This window comes from Salvelinus fontinalis, chromosome 37, assembly GCF_029448725.1.
Source record: "Salvelinus fontinalis isolate EN_2023a chromosome 37, ASM2944872v1, whole genome shotgun sequence".
Classification (NCBI taxonomy): domain Eukaryota; kingdom Metazoa; phylum Chordata; class Actinopteri; order Salmoniformes; family Salmonidae; genus Salvelinus; species Salvelinus fontinalis.
In genome coordinates this window covers 21,219,564-21,240,903 of record NC_074701.1, presented here as the reverse complement: position 1 = coordinate 21,240,903, position 21,340 = coordinate 21,219,564, and the positions used below count along the sequence as shown (strand labels likewise).

At 42.0% G+C, this 21,340-nt stretch overlaps 1 protein-coding gene across 1 annotated transcript in view; it reads right to left on the bottom strand.

Moving 5' to 3' along the window:
• LOC129836349 (protocadherin-15-like) overlaps positions 1–21,340 on the bottom strand; it is a 340,099-nt gene that overhangs the window by 108,413 nt on the left and 210,346 nt on the right. The window contains exons 20-23 of the mRNA XM_055902394.1: positions 20,495–20,623; positions 11,147–11,452; positions 7,631–7,861; positions 953–1,069 (exon numbers count right to left, since the gene is read on the bottom strand). Coding sequence (XP_055758369.1) covers positions 953–1,069; positions 7,631–7,861; positions 11,147–11,452; positions 20,495–20,623 — 783 coding nt within the window. The remainder of the gene's footprint in view (positions 1–952; positions 1,070–7,630; positions 7,862–11,146; positions 11,453–20,494; positions 20,624–21,340) is intronic.

The window sequence follows — 21,340 nt, the reverse complement described above, 5'->3', positions numbered from 1 at the left end:
AAACAGCTGCATTGGACCTTTAAAAAATGTTTGGCCAAGGGAACAGTGGAATAAGTCTCTACAATGTATGTTCTTAACCCTGGGAAACATAGGCCTGGGAGGCTCATAAGGATATTGGTATCTACAGTACTCCACCAACAATACATTTATCAACTCAATAGTTCTTGTATTCCCCAAAAATATTTTGGGGGGACATACATACACTGTAATTTAAGCTTTAAAACTGCAGTTCTCTCTTCCTCATGGATTTTTTTTTGAATTTCAGGTTATTAATGTTAAAGCTGCAACAAGAAAATATTTCTCTGCCCCATTATTTCTTGAAAACTGAGAAAGAGGCGGGCCATTCAAATATTCCTTCCCAGGGCCCGAGACTGGGTTCATCTGGCAATGCACTGCCGAGGTCATAGTAAAACCAAAGACAGTACAGTATGAAGAAACGGTTTCTCCAATAGAAATCCCCGATCACACTTGTAGGCGATGTCATTGGAACGTTGGCTATCTAAGCTAATGCGCAGAAACATGTCATCGGGTCTAACAGTCGTCTTGCTCCGAACGGCACATTTGCAGGCCGAAAATGAAAACGTTCAATTTAATACTTTCATGAGGTTGGCGTAATAACATGTTCAACTACTTAAGACATTGACTCGAATCTAGGTTGTGCCTTTAGCTTTAGAAAATTAACAAATGAGGAAGCTTTTTTTCCCCTCTCATTGACACTGGCCTGGTCTGCTTGGTTCACAAGACTTCGTTCCCGGAAGTCTTGTGATGTTGTGCTTCTGGGTTTAGAAACTCCTTGGATGCTATTTTTGTCTCACTTGAGTTGTGTTCTAATTGTGAGGGGTTCCCTGATGAATTTGCTATCACAAATGGGGTTCCCGGCCCCAAAAGGTTTTTAAAATACATATTAATCTTGATATGAATCATTAGTTACAGAGCGATCAGTGATACTCACAGGAGGGTCTTGGTCCTCAGCGAACACAGTGGCGATGACCGTTCCCTTCTCTGCATTGGGTGCCACCAGACCCTTGTACAGCGCTTGGCTAAACACCGGGGAGAAGTCATTCATATCCTGTGAATAAAAAGAAAAGGAATAGATACATGAAGTACTGTAGGCTACCATGAATGTTGAATTTTACATTTTTGTATCCCCAACGCTTAAAAAACAAAAAGAGAAAGTTGGTCAATTGATTTTATACACTGTGATTGGAACTGCTATCTGCAAGTCTAGCTGACAAAGTTCTGTAGCAGCATTATTATGTGAATTAATGTCACAAGATACTTAATTCCAAATAAATGGAAATGTTGAGGAAACCAAGGAAATTGGCCTTTGCAAGATGTGTATTGCCCCAGGCGTTGCTCTAGGACAGTGGTACATATTTCATCTGATTGTAAACTTATCAGTTTCAAGTTTCACAATTTTTATGTTGCGTGCACACATACAGTGAAATGCCTTTCCTGCAAGCTCCAAACCCAACATTACAGTAATCAATATTAATGTAGAACTAAAAATAACAAGGTAGAATAAAACAAAAACTGAACTGTAAACTGTACTGAATGTCAACTTAAACGTATTGAAGAACGATCTGGTCTAAATGGCCATGTACTCTCTAGGTTTCTTCCTAGGTTCCTTACTTTCTAGGGTTTTTCCTAACCTCTGTGCTTCTACATCAGCATTGCTTGCTCTTTGACTTAAATTGAGTTATTTTGCTGCTCTATAGTTCGCTACATACTTCAGTCAAAATTAGGGAGGTTGTAAAAAACTAAGTGATCAGCGATCGGATTATCTCCAACCAATCAGAGTATCAAAGCCAATTACGAATGTTCAAACCACCACCATTCTAGTAATGGCCCAATCAATTGGTTTCTGAGAGCAATCAGAACGGCTAGAATGTTTTTCTGTTCTAGAAATCATTGGGAAAGTACTCAGATTCAGACATTGCGGAGAATAAATGAACATCCGTGGATATTATATAATTGGACCATTTTCCTGTCCTGTTAACCTGTTGAGGATGGGGGCGCTGTTGTGACTATTTATGCTAATCGTGTAATTTTTGAAACGGCTTCCCACAAAATCCTTGATCGTACAATATGCATATTATTATTATTATTGGATAGAAAACAGTCTATAGTTTCTATAGGAGTTGAAATTTTGTCTCTAAGTGGAACAGAGCCCATTCTACAGCAATTTCCCTGACATGGAGTCAGATTTCAGAAATTTTGGCCACTGTTCTGGAGTCAGTTAAAAGGGCACTGTTATTGCTATGACTATACGGACACTGCTTACGTCTTCCCTTGGATGCCTTTACGTGATGACGATTTGAATGGGGTCGATTGCGCGTTCACAGGCACTACAAATGAAAAAACCCTGAGGCTAGTCATTCTTTTGGAGCTGCGTCATGCGCCTAGAGGACACCGGCCCGCACCTGTTCCAAGCTTTAGTGGAGGGAGTAATATTACTCGGGTCATGTTTCTACTCGTTATGGGAGTTTAAAACATCATAAGGTAGTTAATTTAAAGCGTTTTATAGCAATTTATATCCGTTTAGTGCGATTTTGGGACATTTATTTCTGAAACGCTCTGAATTGCTGGGCACGCTTCCAGTTCATCCCGAACGCAGTTGGCATTTCCACATGGCAAGAGGACAGCTTTCCACCAAAAGACGATTACTCCCAAGAAAGGATCCTTTGCCCAAGATACTGATGGAAGAACAGCTCAAAGTAGGACATTTTTATTATGATAAATCGTGTTTCTGTCGAAAAATTTTAGTGGCTTAGGACGCCATGTTTTTTGACGTAGCTTCGCTTGGCGCAAACTGTATTGAAAAGTAAGGATAAATTAAAAAATGTAATTCCGCGATTGTATTAAGAATTAAATTGTCTATCAATCGCTGTCCACCCTATATTTTTTAGTCACGTTTATGAGTATTTATGTATAAGAGTAGATCACTGTCTAAGTGGCGCACGGACATTTTCTCACCAGCTTGGGTACATTTCACATTGTCTAACCATGATTTTGGTGGCTAAATATAAACATTTTCGATCAAACTCTATATGGATTGTGTAATATGATGTTACAGGAGTGTCATCTGAAGAATTCTGAGAAGGTTAGTGAAAAAATATATTTTTGGCGATGTTGACGTTATCGCCCACTTTGGCTAGTATCAATGCTGGGCTGCTATGTGCTATGTGCTATGCTAATATAACGATTTATTGTGTTTTCGCTGTAAGACACTTAGAAAATCTGAAATATTGTCTGTATTCACAGGATCTGTGTCTTTCGATTAGTGTATGCTGTGTATTTTTACGAAATGTTTGATGATTAGTAAGTAGGTAAACACGTTGCTCAATGTAGTTTTTCAATTCCATTTGTGACGGTGGGTGCAATTGTAACCTATGCCATCTACCTGAAATATGCACTTTTTTCTAACAAAACCTATCCCATACCATAAATATGTTATCAGACTGTCATCTGATGAGTTTTTTTCTTGGTTAGGGGCTATAAATATCTTAGTTTAGCCGAATTGGTGATAGCTACTGGTGTTGGTGGACAAATAAAAGATGGTGGATTATGCTAATGTGTTTTTAGGTTATAGATGTACATCTTTACATATTGTGTCTTCCCTGTAAAACATTTTAAAAATCGGACATGTTGGCTGGATTCACAAGATCTGTGTCTTTCATTAGCTGTATTGGACTTTAATGTGTGAAAGTTAAATATTTAAAAAAAATATTTTTTTTGAATTTCGCGGCTCTGCCTTTTCAGTGGGGGGGGGGGGGGGGGGGGGAGTGCCGCTAGCGGCACTCTCATCCTAGACAGGTTAAGCATTCAAAGTGTAACGAGTGCTTTTAGGTGTCAGGGGAAAAGTATGGCATAAAAAGTAAAGTATTTTCTTTAGGAATGTAGTGAAGTAAAAGTAAAAGTTGTAAAAAATTTAAATAGTAAAGTAAACTACAGATACCCCCCCAAAAAATTAAGTAGTACTTGAAAGTATTTTTACTTAAGTACTTTACACCACTGCTCAATTGAGATAATTTCCACACTGCCACGTAGGCCTGCCTGACAAGGTCAAATAATCTAGGATTTATTTTTAACCAAATGTTGCAATTGCAAATTGACTTAGAATTAGAGCAAAACTGTAGTAATCATGGAAATAGAATGACTATTCTAATTCTATTGTTAGAATATAATAGTGGGCACTTTGAATAGTGTTGTTTGAGATGACAATGAATTAAAATGCCAGGGAGGAGTTATTGTGACAGGGTAGGAACTAAAGTGTTGATAAGTGTTTCCTAGGGGATCCTATAATCTTTAGCTACATGGCATGTTTTCTCTTAGCTACTTCATGTAGCTAAAGTATTCTTGCTTTGCATATTCCTCATTGATTTAGAAGATACTGTTGCACAAACAACATGCTGATTTAGGTCTACACCATCACTGGTATTATCCGGCTGTATTAGCTCTTATTTATTAGTACATTTATTAGTTAGCTAGCTAGCTATTAGCATTAGCGGCTAACAATTAGTGTCTCACAAGATTTTTGGCAACTTGCTAAGAAAAGACAAACTAGCTGTTTGCTGATGTAAGAAACACAAGCTAAGAGTGTCATTATAGAACGCTAGTGGAATTATATTAAGAAGCAATGTGAAAACAGCATTGTTGTCATCAACATTGTTGCATGTGCTGCATTGATCATGCAGACCGAACACAAGTGTCTCGTGGTTGAGGAACATCAAATGTGCTCCTTGAGTGAAAGGGGGCGGGCGTGCCTAGGTCTGTGTGGAAAGTGGCGCGGAGAGAGATCACTCAAGTAGCGAAGTAAACTATTAAAATTGACATTACACATTTAACAAACCAAACATTCAAATACCAGTATAGAAGGTAAAGTAAAAACCCAAACCGGTCCCTGCATCAATACCGGTATATCATAAAATACGGTATACCGCCCAGCCCTACACTTACCCATAATATGGCTTTTGCGACTGCACTTGAAATTCTTCGGACTGACTGACCTTCATGTATTAAAGTAATGATGGATTGTCGTTTCTCTTTGCTTATTTGAGCTGTTCTTGCCATAATATGGACTTCGTCTTTCACCAAATAGGGCTATCTTCTGTAAACCAACCCTACCTTGTCACAACACAACTGATTGGCTCAAACACATTAAGTAGGAAAGAAATTCCACAAATTAACATTTAACAAGGCACACCTGTTAATTTAAATGCATTCCAGGTGACTACCTCATGAAGCTGGTTGAGAGAATGCCAAGAGTGTGCATAGCTGTCATCAAGGCAAAGGGTGGCAACTTTGAAGAATCTCAAATATAACATATATTTAGATTTGTTTTACACTTTTTGGGTTACTACATGATTCCATATGTGTTATTTCACAGTTTTGATGTCTTCACTATTATTCTATAATGTAGAAAACAGTCAAACTAAAAACAAACCCTTTAATGAGTAGGTGTGTGCAAACTTTTGAGTGGTACTGTACATTTGCAAACATTTCTAAAAACCTGTGTTCCTTTTGTCAATATGGGATATTGTGTGTAGATCGATGAGGAAAAATAATATTTTAATCAATTTCAGAATAAGTCTGTAACGTAAACAAAATGTTGAAAAAGTCAAGGGGCCTGAATACTTTCCAAATGCACTGTACATATAGAATTAAAGATCTTGAACAACACATTGATTCATATGATAAAATGACATTTCTGATGGTATGGTTGAAGTGGGCCGGTGCTGACCGGCAGAGAGAAGAGCCTTTGACACAAGTGCCCTTGAACAAACCATCTGATTTAACCATACCTAGAGGATCTTCATGTGAAAGGCAAAGACTCATTCACAGACACGTGTCCAGTTCATCTATATGCAGCTTGTGTTCTGTTGAGCTGACAAACGGTGATTCAGTGCTTCAGCTTTCAATAACAAAGTCATGCCATGGTGTTGTTCTCTGTTTGTGGAGGTGGAGAATACACACACACACACACACAAGCACGCTCTATCAGCTTCTACCGTGTGTTTTCAGAAAGGGTGAGAAAAGAGGGAAACGTTTGCGAGTTTATTTCTCAACCCAAGGACACAGGTAGACTACACAATCTATCACTGCGAGGTCTTCCATGGAAACGAAAACTTTCTAAAAACAAACACAAGAACAAATTAAACGCAAAAGACTTAAAAAGCTTCAGCAGGTGTAATATGGAGGGAGGAAGGAATGTCATTGTGCCTCCTCCATCTCCACTCATAGGAACCCAGTGTGAATCCATTCGTCCCGCCTTAATCCATGTTGGCCCTATCAAAAAGCTGCCAGCAAGGTGTGATCCTATCAAACACTGTTCCTGGGTGACTACAAGGAAACTGCATCAAACTGTCCTTATCGAAGGACAAACTCACTCTACAGCTAGGCTGGGCCTGCAGAGGAACAACTTGAAGGACCAAGCTTCCCTTGCCATCCTGGCAATATTGTGAATGCAGAGTGGAAGTCAGCGGATCTGCTGATAAGTCAGCGGATAAAACCCACATACATCCTGAAAAAGCAAATGCACTGTTTTCTGTCCAACTCAGTGGGTGAAGCGTGAGACTAGGGGATGTTCTATATCATGGATATAGTCACAGTTAAAAGGTGTTGATACGCATGCACACACTCACGTACACACACCCATACACACAAACAGAGTGAGACACAGTGTACCAAATCAGGAGGCGTTTAATCCCTTAGTTTCGATTGAGCGGCTAATCTCATGAAAGGTTGGAAAGGGAACGCATGTGTCTGGAAATCCTCACATAATTGCAGTCAAAGCTAATGAGTCATTCAGCCCTGGAATAGCACCGGGCTAACACGACCGCTAGAAAGCCACGGTGGCTTTGGATATGTGCTCAGTCTTGGATCAGCCCTAACAAAAACACAATCAGGACTGCAATTCAAGTGTCTTCTAGCTGGCCTATCTGAATGATTTTATCATTAAATTGAGTTTACAGCATATATTGACATAATACCATATGACTGCTATTCATCTAGCGCTGAAGTACTTTGCCTGCTGGGGGGCAATGTTAACTACTTGTTTGTAATATCATCACCTCTTGAAGAGCATAGTCAGAACTATAAATAACCAATTATTCCATGCAAAAACATTGCACATATTTAGCTCTATCATTAGAGTTATGCAGCAAGTAACTACATGCTTTTAATGATCAGTAAGCATCAATTGATCGTGTAATTTAACGGGCAAAGTACTTTAGCTCTACATGAATAGCAGTCATGGTATTATGTCATTATATGCTGTGAACTCAATTTAATGATCACCTCATTCAGCTAGGCCAGCTAAGAGACTTTTGAATTGCAGTCCTGATTGTGTCTTTGTTATGGCTGTTCCAAGGCTGACAGATGGAGCTGGACACGTTCAGCTGGGAGAGTTTGTCTTGTAGCAGTTATGGGTATTGAACGCAGAGATAAAGTCCACAAACAATATCTTTGCACATGTCTTTGGGTTATCGAGATGCTTAAGGATGTAGTGTAGGCCCCTGTTAACAACATAGTCCACAGACCTGTTAACTCTGTAGGCGAACTGCAGTGGGTCACACAGTGGGAGGGGGGAGTGAATACACAGTGAATACAGAGATTCAGCTGGTCTTACCGTGATCCGAACAGTGACGGTGGCCTCACCGGGGGGCATTGTCCCTGCCTGGTCCACGGCCTCCACCTGGAAGGTATAGTTGGTCCCCATGCCCATACTAGCCAGGTCCTCAAAGTCCAGCGTCTGCAGGACCAACAGCTCGCCTGAGATCGGGTTCACCGAGAAAAGCTTCCTGGCCTCCGCAGATTTGATACGGTATGTTACGTTAGAGAACAGGTCTGCATCCACCGCCTGGGACAGAGGGAGAGAGAGGGATGAGACAGACAGACACAGACAGACAGACAGACAGACAGACAGACAGACAGACAGACAGACAGACAGACAGACAGACAGACAGACAGACAGACAGACAGACAGACAGACAGACAGACAGACAGACAGACAGACAGACAGATAGACAGACAGACAGATAGATAGATAGATAGATAGATAGATAGATAGATAGATAGATAGATAGATAGATAGATAGAGGGACTGAAAGCGCAATGAAATGAGAAATGGTATAGGTGTTTGCTATATTCAGTGAATGCTAATTTGTTTAAACACAGTTTAAAGTGCTTCTACTATGTAGAAATGTAATAAAATGAATACAAGCACTAATCAAATTAATCCCAGGGAAATTGTTTAGTTGGCCCTTTATAAGTAAAATTATTAAGATCAAAGGAGGAGCTTTGCTAGGGGCAGAGAAATATGATTATAGAAATGCATGTACACAAACACACACACACACACACACAAACACAGAAACCAAAATCCTGATTAGAAAAGATATCCAACCGACAACTGAAAATAAAAAGTCAATGCGATCTGTGGGAGTGAGAATCTTTCAGGTGGAAGGCTTTGATGTGGAGATGTGACGGAAGTAACAATATACAACAATATAAAAAGATAAAATACATTTATAAATAAATAGAAAAGAGAACACATATAATCCCTCCAGAGGAGAGAGGCGGGGATCAGAGATTCATCTGCCTGCAATGGCTGTCTGTCACTGGGCTTTCTTTACAGACAGGTGTCACTCCCACTACCAACCCCATCCCTGTCTGCTTCTGTTCTGGCTGAAGATGTTGTTCGTTTTTCTTGGGAGATTAGTGTTGTCACGGTTGCAGGTGTCAGTCATTCATCCACTCCCCCCTCCCTTGCATTATTCCCTTGTGAGTTGAGTAATATGTCACTCAGAATAGGTCTACAATTACTTCCCCTCTGCTCCGGCTTTGCTTTGGTGCTCGCTTGGGTATTCCAATGGTTCTCTTCCTCAGCACAAACAACAAGAGGATATGCTTGACAGTAGGGCTGCACGATTAATCAAATTCAGATCAAAATTGCGATAATGATAGGTCAATATTCATATCGCAAGAGGCTGCGATTATCTATTTTCTTTGACGCTCAGTTAATACAACAAAAACTAGACTACGGCTCCTCCTCCAATGAGATCCGCTAGACTCCGTTCATTCACTCCCTACATGCATAGAGGATGCTGACCAATCACAAGCGGGCACTGTCACTCGCTGCATTGCATGCACATGCTGGCCAATCACAAGCATCCCCGCTTAGAGCGCGCAGTTAGATGCTGGTGAGGAGAGGAAGGGCTGAGTGCTGCTAGTGCTAACAAAAAAACATCCCGCAGTCAAATAAGAATATATCACATAGCCAAAGACATGATTCCTATTTGCAGAGTCAACAAAGATGGCGTCAAGAAGATGATTAACAAACTGGACAGGAGATACAAGATTCAATCTCATACATATGTCTGCCAAGTCACGATCCCAACACTGTATAGCAAAATTAAGGGAGAAGTTGAAATAGAGCTCACACGTGTTGATTATTACGTGACTACAACATACATTTGGAAGTAGAACAGCCGAGCCCTAAATTAGTTTGACAGTACACTATATTGATGAGACGTTTCAACTGAAAGGTCGGTGCTTGGAAACATCATAGGCCAGAAGATCACACAGGATAAAACATTGCTCTGGGGTTGTGTGAAGCATTAATTGCCTGGGTCGCTAATGAGGAGCAGGAAGTGTGCATAACGTTAACGCGCAAATGTAGTAAGGGCCATCTCGTTGAATGACTGGACCAGACTCCAATGTTTTGGACACAGGCTGCACCTGCAATCGGTAAGCTGCGTGTTACATGTTTTTAAGGCACTTTGACTTATAATTTCTATGGCCTATGGCGGCATGAATAAATATTTAATTTGGATTATTTAAGAACTCATAATGGTAAAATAGGAAATAGGAACTCATAATGTTATTTTGCATAGTTTTTCAGAGAACGAATAGATCCCCGAGTTGAATACCATGGCTATAATTTAACACATTTGCCTCTAGAAATGTGTTAATTTGCAGGTAGAAATGTGTTCAGCATCCACTTAAGTAGCTAGCAAGTTTACTAGATAGCTACAGTAGTTTCCATGGTAAATAACCAAACAGACTTGTTAGGTTAGCTAACCAAACCAACAGCACTAGCTTGCCATTATGAAAATCTAATTCAACGATGCCAATAATGTCTTCAATTCGACTTACTTACTTTCAAAAGCAGCACAAACATAGAAAATGTAAGAATGAACTATAGCCATTGAATTCTATGGTGCAAATATAGCATGCATTATAGGGAAATAATACACCCTCTAGAATGCCCTTCAAGCCAATCAGAAACAGACATTGATCAATGCCATGGTATAATAGTTAATTCATGAATAAGTGTTACGCAACACGATGTTTTAATGATCATTTTAAAAATGAATGTTTGTTAATATGCAGGTGTAATAATCCTATATATAAGTATAACAATGTTGGAAAAATATTTAAATTGGTTTTGTATTCAGTTAGCACAGTATGTATTCATTCATATGATCTTATTTTAGAAGTGACACATAGTTTTCACCCAGGTGTTTGAAAATCGCAATTCATAATCGCAATATCCGGCAAAAAGGCACAATTATACATTTTGTCCAAATCGTGCAGCCCTACTTGACAGTGTCGAATCTACCTGAGACACCTTCCATCAAGTTCCATGGCGCTCAGGGTTTGTCAAGCATTACATTATCGTTTGTCAAGAGAGGGATGTTTTTTTTTACCCCTTAAGCCTGATTCAGAGCGTTGATGAGAAACTGACTTTAAGTCTTACTCCATTTGAGACTTAAGACACCCAGAGTTCTTACAGACCAGACTCCTCAGATAGTCAAATATAAGAGTTTTGCCCTCCGTTGCGTGTGTGAAACACGAAAGAGCCTGGAAGCTTATGGCAGTTGAAATGGAGGCCAAATCGCCTGATAGCTGTAGACGCTTTGACGTTAACGGATGTTAAAGGGGGCATTTAATAGTCAAGCTGTTTGAAAACGTTAGTGTTCTGTGCAAGGCCTGGCAGAGAGAGGGAGAGAAACCACAGATCCCCCTCCCCCACAGCCACACTCACACTGAGTATCAGAACCACAATGCTCATTAATCACACAAATACTCAGTGTAGCTGTAGGACGCACACGAAGGCACGTGCACACTAACACGCACTTACACTGAGGCGCAGCACCACGGTACCCACAGGGCTGTTCTCTGGGACATTGACCACGTAGGTCTTCTGGGAAAACTCTGGGCTGTTGTCATCGATGTCTGTCACCTGGACAGAGAGGGTGAAGGTGGTCCTGCGGGGGTCCACCGCTCCGTCTGAGGCCTCCACTATAAGGTCATACTGACTCCTGACCTCTCGGTCCAGAGGCACCACGGTGAAGATGCTGCCGTTCTCTGTGATGGTGAAAAGACCTGGGTGGTTGACTATCCTGTAGCGCACCAGACCATTAGCCCCTGCATCTGGATCTGTGGCCTGCAGTGAAGGAGGAAAAGATAGTAGATTCAATTTGTGGAGTGAGGAAGAGAAACAGGCAAATAATGGAGATACTTAAGCAGTAAGGTACAAGGGGTTGTGCTCTATCATGAATATAGTCACGGTTAAAAACGCACACACACACCTCAAAATTAGTACTGTATATTTAAAAATTACTAAACTGACATGGTTCTCCTAAATTCAAACCCAGTGTTCATTTCAATCTCATTTTCTCTTCACATTGAGATTAGTGTCTTTGTCACAGACTCATGACTAATCATCAGCAAGTTCAAAAGGCCAGAAGCCTCTTCCTTAAAAGTCTGATTTTCATCAAAAGGAATTCCTTGAATGCTAAATCCCGTTGCAGAAACGTACACTGCATTCTTTATTCAGCAAAAAAGAAGGAAAGGATGACAAACCGCAGAACAGGGTACATTTTGAGGATCCTTCAGGGTAGACAGAAAGTTAGTTGCTTAACAAATTCTAAATCCCTCATGAATATGCCAGGTCATGAGTATGCATGCGTGTGTCAGTGTGTGCTATCTTGTGTGTGTGTGTGTGTATGTGTGTGTGTGTGTGTGTGTGTGTGTGTGTGTGTGTGTGTGTGTGTGTGTGTGTGTGTGTGTGTGTGTGTGTGTGTGTGTGTGTGTGTGTGTGTGCGTGCGTGCGTGCGTGCGTGCGTGCGTGCGTGCGTGCGTGTGTGTGTGAACCTGACTGCATGATTTTTGTGTGTAAAGAGCAGGCACTAATTCCTTTCTGTTGTAATCATGGTAACAAGGAAAGAGAGAGAGGGAGTGAGAGAAATAAAGAGCGAGAGAGGCGGGGAAGGCTTTGAAATCTGACCCTGCTCCTGACTGAGTTCTTGATCTCGGCTATGAAAGGACAGAGTAGCACAGAGAGTGAAAAAAGGGAAAATTAAAAAGAGAGAGGGCTTAGATGGAGTAAAGGTGATTTACCCTAATTTTGTATTACACAGACAGCCAGATAGATGCTCAAAGCCAAGGCTAAAGATTGAGCCCTGACGTTAAGCCTTTAGAAAACGGAAGAACAACATGTCAATTGAAATGTGCAAACATTACTGTGCAATGAGTTGACATCATTATGCACCTTACGGTTCACAGGCTTAATTCCTTTAATACATACTAAATGTATCAATTAATAATTAGGAATATTATAACAGCCTGCCATGGACTAGAAACACACACACGCTCACTTTAGCACCGCAGGGTTGATTAGCGGCTGTTTTTTATGAACTTAAGGTAGCCAAGCATTCATTGTCTCTCTGATCTGATTTGCCAAAAAACCAAAAAGATCAGAATTGGGCTACCTGTGCAAACGCAGCCTTAGATCTGCCACATGAAAAAACTGCTACGACTCGGCTAGTGTGGAAACTTCACTTTTGTGTATGCTAGGTGAGTGTGGATAAGTATAGAATCTACACTATGTGGATGCATAAATACCTTTTGGTTAATACCTGATACAAAAAGGTAGGCCTACATACAGTATGCATGCTTGTGAATGACAAAGAAACTAACAATGTAATTATCGTCACATCATTATGTTATTACCATTTAAGCATGACATGTGTACGTGACAAGCAGGTAAATAACACTTTGTAAATTAAAGTGGAGGCACTAATGAAGGGTATGATGTAGCTTACAACTCATAAGAAATTTAGTGTCATATTATTGAGTTTGATGGCTTCATCAAGAAGAGCGGGGGAGAAATGTCAAACGATACCATGTTCAACCGTCTCTTCAATTAGCTACATCGCTACAGATTTGATGGTTTAGCTGACGTGAATGCTAATTGTGTCACGCCCTGGCCTTATTATTCTTTGTTTTCTTGATTATTTTAGTTAGGTCAGGGTGTGACATGGGTAATGTTTATGTTTTGTTGGTTTTGGATGTTTATTTGGTAAAGGGGTTATGGGGTGTAAAATATGGTTTTGTTTTTAGTGTAGATGTCTAGCGTTGTCTATGTTGGTGAGTGATCTAGAAGAGTCTATGGTTACCTGAATGAGTTCCCAATTAGAGACAGCTGATGTCGGTTGTCTCTGATTGGGAGCCTTATTTAGGGTAGCCATAGGCTCTCATTAATTGTGGGTAATTGTCTATGTCAGAACGTTTGTAGCCTGTCTGTCTATGCACAACGTTTGTAGCTTCACGATCGTTTTGTTATTTTGTATAGTTTGTATTAAGTGTTCGTTTTTCATTTAAAATAAATTCATTATGACTTCATACCTTGACGCGTATTGGTCCGACCCATGCTTCTCATCTTCAGGCGAAGAGGAGGAGAACGATCGTGACAGAATTACCCACCATAGGACCAAGCGGCATGGAAGGCGGCAACAGGACCTACCCATAAAGGATTTCTGGACATGGGAGGAGATACTGGATGGTAAGGGGCCGTGGGATCGACCTGGAGAATATCGCCTCCCTCGTGAAGAGCTGGAGGCAGCGAAAGCCGAGAGGAGGCGATATGAGGAGGCAGCACGGAGACAAGGCTGGAGACCCGTGAGTACACCCCAAAAATTTCTTGGGGGGGGCCTTAAAGGGAGGGTGGCGAAGTCAGGTAGGAAACCTGCGCCTACTCCCTGTACTTACCGTGGAGAGCGAGAGTACGGGCAGACACCGTGTTACGCAGTAGAGCGCACGGTGTCTCCTGTACGCGTGCATAGCCCGGTTCGGTACATTGCAGCTCCACGTATCGGCCGGGCTAGACGGAGCGTTGAGCCATATGTCATGAAGCCGGCCCAACGCATCTGGTCACCAGTGCGTCTCCTCGGGCCGGCGTACATGGCACCAGCCTTACGCATGGTGTCCCCGGTTCGCCTACATAGGCAGGTGCGGGTTATTCCACCTCCCCGCACTGGTCAGGCGACGGGGAGCATAGAACCAGGTAAGGTTGGGCAGGCTCGGCGTTCAAGGGAGCCAGTACGCCTGCACGGTCCGGTATTTCCGGCGCCATCTGAGCCATCCGTCTCCCCAGCGCCATCTGAGCCATCCGTCTCCCCAGCGCCATCTGAGCCATCCGTCTGCAATGAGCCTGCAAAGCCGCCCGTCTGCCATGAGCCTGCAAAGCCGCCCGTCTGCCATGAGCCCACTGAGCCGTCCGCCAGACAGGAGCCGCTAGAGCCGCCAGCCAGACAGGAGCCGCTAGAGCCGTCCGTCAGACAGGATCTGCCAGAGCCGCCAACCAGACAGGATCTGCCAGAGCCGCCAACCAGACAGGATCTGCCAGAGCCGCCAACCAGACAGGAGCAGCCAGATCAGTCAGCCAGCCATGAGCAGCCAGATCCGTCAGCTAGCCATGAGCAGCCAGATCCGTCAGCTAGCCATGAGCAGCCAGATCCGTCAGCTAGCCATGAGCAGCCAGATCCGTCAGCTAGCCATGAGCAGCCAGATCCGTCAGCTAGCCATGAGCAGCCAGATCCGTCAGCTAACCATGAGCAGCCAGATCCGTCAGCTAGCCATGAGCAGCCAGATCCGTCAGCTAGCCATGAGCAGCCAGATCCGTCAGCTAGCCATGAGCAGCCAGATCCGTCAGCTAGCCATGAGCAGCCAGATCCGTCAGCTAGCCATGAGCAGCCAGATCCGTCAGCTAGCCATGAGCAGCCAGATCCGTCAGCCAGCCAAGAGCAGCCAGATCCGTCAGCCAGCCATGAGCAGCCAGATCCGTCAGCCAGCCATGAGCAGCCAGATCCGTCAGCCAGCCATGAGCAGCCAGATCCGTCAGCCAGCCATGAGCAGCCAGATCAGTTAGCCAGCCATGAGCAGCCAGATCTGTCAGCCAGCCATGGGCTGTCCCTCAGTCCGGAGCTGCAGTCCCTCAGTCCGGAGCTGCAGTCCCTCAGTCCGGAGCTGCCATTCCTCAGTCCGGAGCTGCCCCTTACCCTGGAGCTGCCCCTTCCCCTGGTGCTGCCCCTCACCCTGGTGCTGCCCCTTACCCTGGTGCTGCCCCTTACCCTGGTACTGTCCCTGACCCTAGTACTGCCCCTGACCCTGGTACTGCCCCTGACCCTGGTACTGCCTCTTACCCTGGTACTGCCCCTTAGTCTGGAACTGCCCCTGAATGCAATGGGGTTAATGTGGAGGGGGGTCGTTTGGAGGAGGCCTAGGAGGTGGTTAGGTACTGTGGTGACGTGGGGACTACGACCAGAGCCGGAGCCGCCACCGTGGAGGGGAGCCCACCCAGACCCTCCCCTAGACTGTGTATGGTGCGCCCGGAGTTCGCGCCTCAAGGGGGGGGTTATGTCACGCCCTGGCCTTATTATTCTTTGTTTTCTTGATTATTTTAGTTAGGTCAGGGTGTGACATGGGTAATGTTTATGTTTTGTTGGTTTTGGATGTTTATTTGGTAAAGGGGTTATGGGGTGTAAAATATGGTTTTGTGTTTAGTGTAGATGTCTAGCGTTGTCTATGTTGGTGAGTGATCTAGAAGAGTCTATGGTTACCTGAATGAGTTCCCAATTAGAGACAGCTGATGTCGGTTGTCTCTGATTGGGAGCCTTATTTAGGGTAGCCATAGGCTCTCATTAATTGTGGGTAATTGTCTATGTCAGAACGTTTGTAGCCTGTCTGTCTATGCACAACGTTTGTAGCTTCACGATCGTTTTGTTATTTTGTATAGTTTGTATTAAGTGTTCGTTTTTCATTTAAAATAAATTCATTATGACTTCATACCTTGACGCGTATTGGTCCGACCCATGCTTCTCATCTTCAGGCGAAGAGGAGGAGAACGATCGTGACAAATTGATTTGTCATCGTCATGTGTGTGCTCAGATTACAACTCCCAGTTGTATGGAAGTGTATGGTACTTCAGCTCATATGCTTGAATAAACACAAAAGGTCTACCTGGCAACTGTCTGGGACATTGGACTATCAGAACAGGTACCATGCAGTTCTAATGAAGAAATGTTGAATACTCGTTTCTGATTGGCTTGAAGGGCATTCTAGAGTGTGCACTATTTCTCAGTAATGCACGGCAATAACAACAGTTAGGAAGTAGTTCCAACAAAAACATACCAGTCGTTAGTCCAATTTGCCTGGTTGCTAGACAAACACTTTGGTTGCTAATTCTACTAATTTCTAATTGGCTCAAAGGGCATTCTAGAGTGTGCATCATTTCTCAGAGGGCGTCATAAAATTCAGATTGTTTAAGTATCTTAATGCTAACCCTAAGGCGTGTAAGGCAGGGATCTTCAAACAGGGATGCGCGAAAATATCTCTATACAAGTGGATTACAGTATGTAACCAGCTAAACTAGCAGAAATGTGTTCAGAGTTACCTTTCTAGCTGATAGGCTATGTTAGAGTTTACACTTCCTCTTCAGTTATAACTGTGGGATGGTCATCTACTAAATCTATGCATTTTTATATCTTGATTACTTCCTTTCCATTATCATTCACCTGGTGATAATACAAGACATGACAAAATGCTGTTTCGGTATTCTTCCAGTCATTGCACTAATGCTAGTTAGCAATGGCTCACGAAACTACCTTCAAATTTCACAATTACATACAAATTGTATCCATGAGTTCATCTGACAAAGGGCTTAATTGTCAAAATCCCACGCCATCCCTTAAAGATACTTAAACAATACAGTATGCAGTGCAACACCCATGCATAAGTATCATCTGCCATCAGCTTAAGGGTAAAGTACTGCACTTCAATGCCATTTTATGGTGGATAAAGAGTTGAGTGATGTTTACAGACCCACATAAAAAGGGACCTGCCATTCAAGATAGTATTGAGATATGAGTCATATGTGAAGACTAGACTTCAAGTTGAGAAGTACTGATGATTTTCAATATTCAACTCTAACCAGTATTGCAGGATTCATTTTCTCCCTGGTTAATTACTGATTTTCATTGATTGTAAGTAGAGTCCTCTCACTTGGTGTCCCAGGACTGAGTTAGTCCCTGATTACAGCAGATGGATAACAACCAGCAGAGTTGTGGAACTCAAGGGCCGGACTTCAATACCCCATGGAGAAGAAACAGTTTGATTTGTATTACAAATGCACCAATGAATGTGTTTTGTATTCTGTTGATACATGTATTACTTACTCTATCAATCTCTGTGCCATAATGTGGTCTATGGGAGTAACTCAAAATAAATGTAAATCAATAAGAGAGATGTGGGAACTTCAAAGTGAGAGACAAGTCTTGGTGTTCTAGGGTTGGTGAATGTGTGTCAGCATGATGAAACAAACAAAGTAACTCAAATTGAGGAGCTCCAGTTCCCAAAAAGGATGTTGGAATTACCCTTATCTCCTCTCCAACATTTTGAAAAGGCATCAGTCTTAACAAATGTGTGAATCATCATCACAATTCAGTAGGAGTATGAACTACCTATCATATCCCTCAGCAGAACAGTAATCATTCCATAGATTAAATGAATGAAGAAAAAAGTTATGGAAGTTTGTATTTCTTCTTGGTCTGGATGACAAATTGAATATTTATTTTTTCTTTTTGAGCATTTGTTGTTACCGTTTCTCGTAATGGACAATGGATCCAAACACAACTAAACGTGCAACAAGGTGGACAAGTAAGAGTTTCCACTTGATTGCAGTCCAGCAGGGCCCTCACAAGAGAGGCCATATTAACAAAGTTAGCTGGCCCATCCATTTAGTGTACTTTGGGTAATTAACAATCCATGTATTCCATTACAGTATAAGTAATTAAATTAAGAGGTAATAATGGATTATTGACAACTTGTTTTAATTAATATAATTGATTTATACTCAGATAAAGGGACAAACTATAGCAATAATCACTTCTCTATATAATCACTTCATCGTATTCTCTATTGTGCTTTAAATATAGTTAATGAAATATTTTCTTTAGCTTTTTCCATAGACATTTTTTGTATAAATGTTTAATAAATGATAAGCATATGATACATTTGTAAATAAAGCATCCAAACCACTCTTACAATTAATGGGCAATTCTGGCACTTTTGAACCTCATTTTCATAATCTTCAATACCATACCAGTGTCTAACGTAAACTCACTCACTTTTGTACATCGCCTTGGTCTGTACAATTGACCTTATTTTAGCGCCCCCAAAACGTAATACTTCCAGATCAAGTCAGTCCCTGTCAATACCATTGTAAAGCACAATTTCTCCCCTTTCCAACAGAATCAATTACATAACGCCCACGCTGCCCGTTTCTGCATGAATCAAGAAGGCAATGAGCCCCAACGGGTCTTTTAAAAAATGACGGGTGGGGAAGCGAAACTAAGGAGAGATGTTGTGTGGGAAAATTGCTTTTTTTCACTCAAACGTCCAACTTATCACCTTATCGCCTCTAAGATGTAAGTAAAACACTATAAAGAGTTTATATAATGTGTCATTACATATCTATTTGAAGGTTTGTGTCGAATTTGAATCGGGTTTTTAGGGCGGTGCTAAAGTGATCTTAGAAGTGAACAGCGGCTTTGAGGATGATGATCGCATGCAATGATGACGCAAAAAATTACTAGGTATCCCCCCTTACCCCCGTCACTGTACATTTCTTGTTTTTAAAGGATGAGAGAAGAGCTACACCTGGTAGAGAGAGATTGTAAGACAGAAATAGTTGCTTTATGCGTGCTGTACGTTACGACATAACACGTCACGATGTAACGGACGGTCTGTTTTTTCAACTTTTCTCCAATACTATAAAGCCATTACCATGTCGATCAACACCTGAATAGAAACATAGTTTACACCCCAGATTTTGAAGTCAACACAGTCGCTACAGCCCCATTAGTTTTCTTTGTAGCCTCGTTTGAATGTTGCGGTTGCGCACATTTGTACAGAATGGGGTGAGTTTACATTACATATGTTAAAAAGCCATGCAACATGCTGATATACACCACCACTGGTAGCAACCTGTATTAGAGCTAATGTCTGCTTTGCCCTAGCTAGTGCATTTAGCTAAAGGGCCTTTAGCTAGCCAGCTACCTAGTTAGCGATTAGCAATTAGCTTTAGGCACATGCCAGCTTCCTTAGACTAAATAACTTGCGTTTTGCAAAGAGTAAGATACACAAACTAATATTATGATAAATGAAACTTGGATTCATTTTTAGAAGAAATGTGGAAAACAGTATCGTTGTTGTTTTGAAAGAATCTGTCGAGTGAATTCTGAGAGAAACAGGCACAGCGTGGAGGAACTGTCTGTGTGCTGCCCGCCCGTTGAGTGACAGGGGGCGGGGCTTCAGCCTGTCTTGTTTAAACAGTGTAGAGAAGAGTTTTGCGGAGAAATACTGTTATGCATTGACTTTTTTCTATGATTTTTTGGGGTGGATGTTTCTGGGTTGCACGTTGCTCCCAAAATAAAACCCCAAGTCGCTCAGCAAAATATTTGGTCGCACTTTAGAGCCCTGGCTGGAGATTGAAAAGTGGGGGAATTGCCATTTATCTCTTCATGTGCTTCCATTTATCGGAGCACAGCTCAAACCAAAGTTCTGACATTACTAGGGCGAAGTAATAATTTTGATCTCAATTTTAACAAAAATTGGGATCTTTCATCAAGGCATTGTATTCTAGTGAATTAGAGCATGTCCCTAAGTCCACCTAATCAAGGCAAGACACAGAGGTAACTAAACAAACGCTGCGCTGTGGTCCTTCCATCGCGCCAGCACGCACGCTCACACAAAAACTCTGGATGAATTATTCTCTGATTATTTCCCAGTCCAATTAATCTAAAACAGTAATTAGAAAAAACCTTACTGCCTGACAGAGCTGAACTGAACCAGTCATAAGGGACGTCACTTGGGTGAAAGATCAGCCAATCGAGACCGGCCGTGTTAAAGTTATGCCACATGCGTTGCTGTGGACACAGGTGGGACTTTTGGAGTAGCTGGGGTTGGTGAAGATACAAAAATACCTGCTCAGTAAAGACGTGCCAGGCAGGAATGTGGAAAGAAAGGAAATACCAGGAAATGTCAGGTGAAAGGAATGTTATTTTTTAAATGTTGTATTCATGCTCAAGGTGAACTCTAACAACATACTACTACACTGTGTGCATCTTAACCCATTACATGTGCTTACCGTGACTTGACCCACAAACACATTGGCCTTCTCCTCCTGGACAGTGAGGTTCCTGGGCAGGGTCAGGTCAAACTTAGGGTCGTTATCATTTACATCAGTCACCACTATGTTCACTGTGGTGGTGGAGGTCTGGAAACATAGACAGAGAGAAAAAAACAAGTTGATCGTGGGTGTGTATATGCGCATGAACCTGCATGCATGTGTACGCGCACAAGCAGACAGACATACTGTACTTGCGGTAGATTGGAAAGCTTTGAAAGAAATCAAAACTAAACTCAAAGACATTCTGTACGATGATACAGTGTAAATAATTCAATGACAATTTGCAAAACAAAAGCCAAAGCAGCAGGGAATCAAATATTTTCAAAAGAATTGGGAAAATAATTTATCTGAAGCAGACTTACAGAACAGCACCTGTGATGACTAGGCAAATACAAATATGAATACATAATGTAATGAAGTCAATGCTGAGACACTACGTCAAATAGTTACTGAAACTAACTCACACAGACTTCATCTTCACGGAGAATGCAGAGAATACAATATTACTAATGCAACAAAGGCTGTTAGCATTCCTACAGTATGTTTGTGGATATACTGTACAGTGTGCAATTATTATCACATAATATTAACTGTTTGAGGGCAAAGTTCTATTTGACTTTATCATTGGCACTCCAAGTGAACATTTGTGATTGAGGGTGGCAGGGTAGCCTAGTGTTTAGAGCGTTGGCCTAGTAACCTGAAAGGTTGTAAGTTCAAATCCCCAAGGTACAAATCTGTCGTTCTGCCCCTGAACAGGCAGTTAATCCAGTGTTCTTAACTGACTTGCCTAGTTAAATAAAGGTT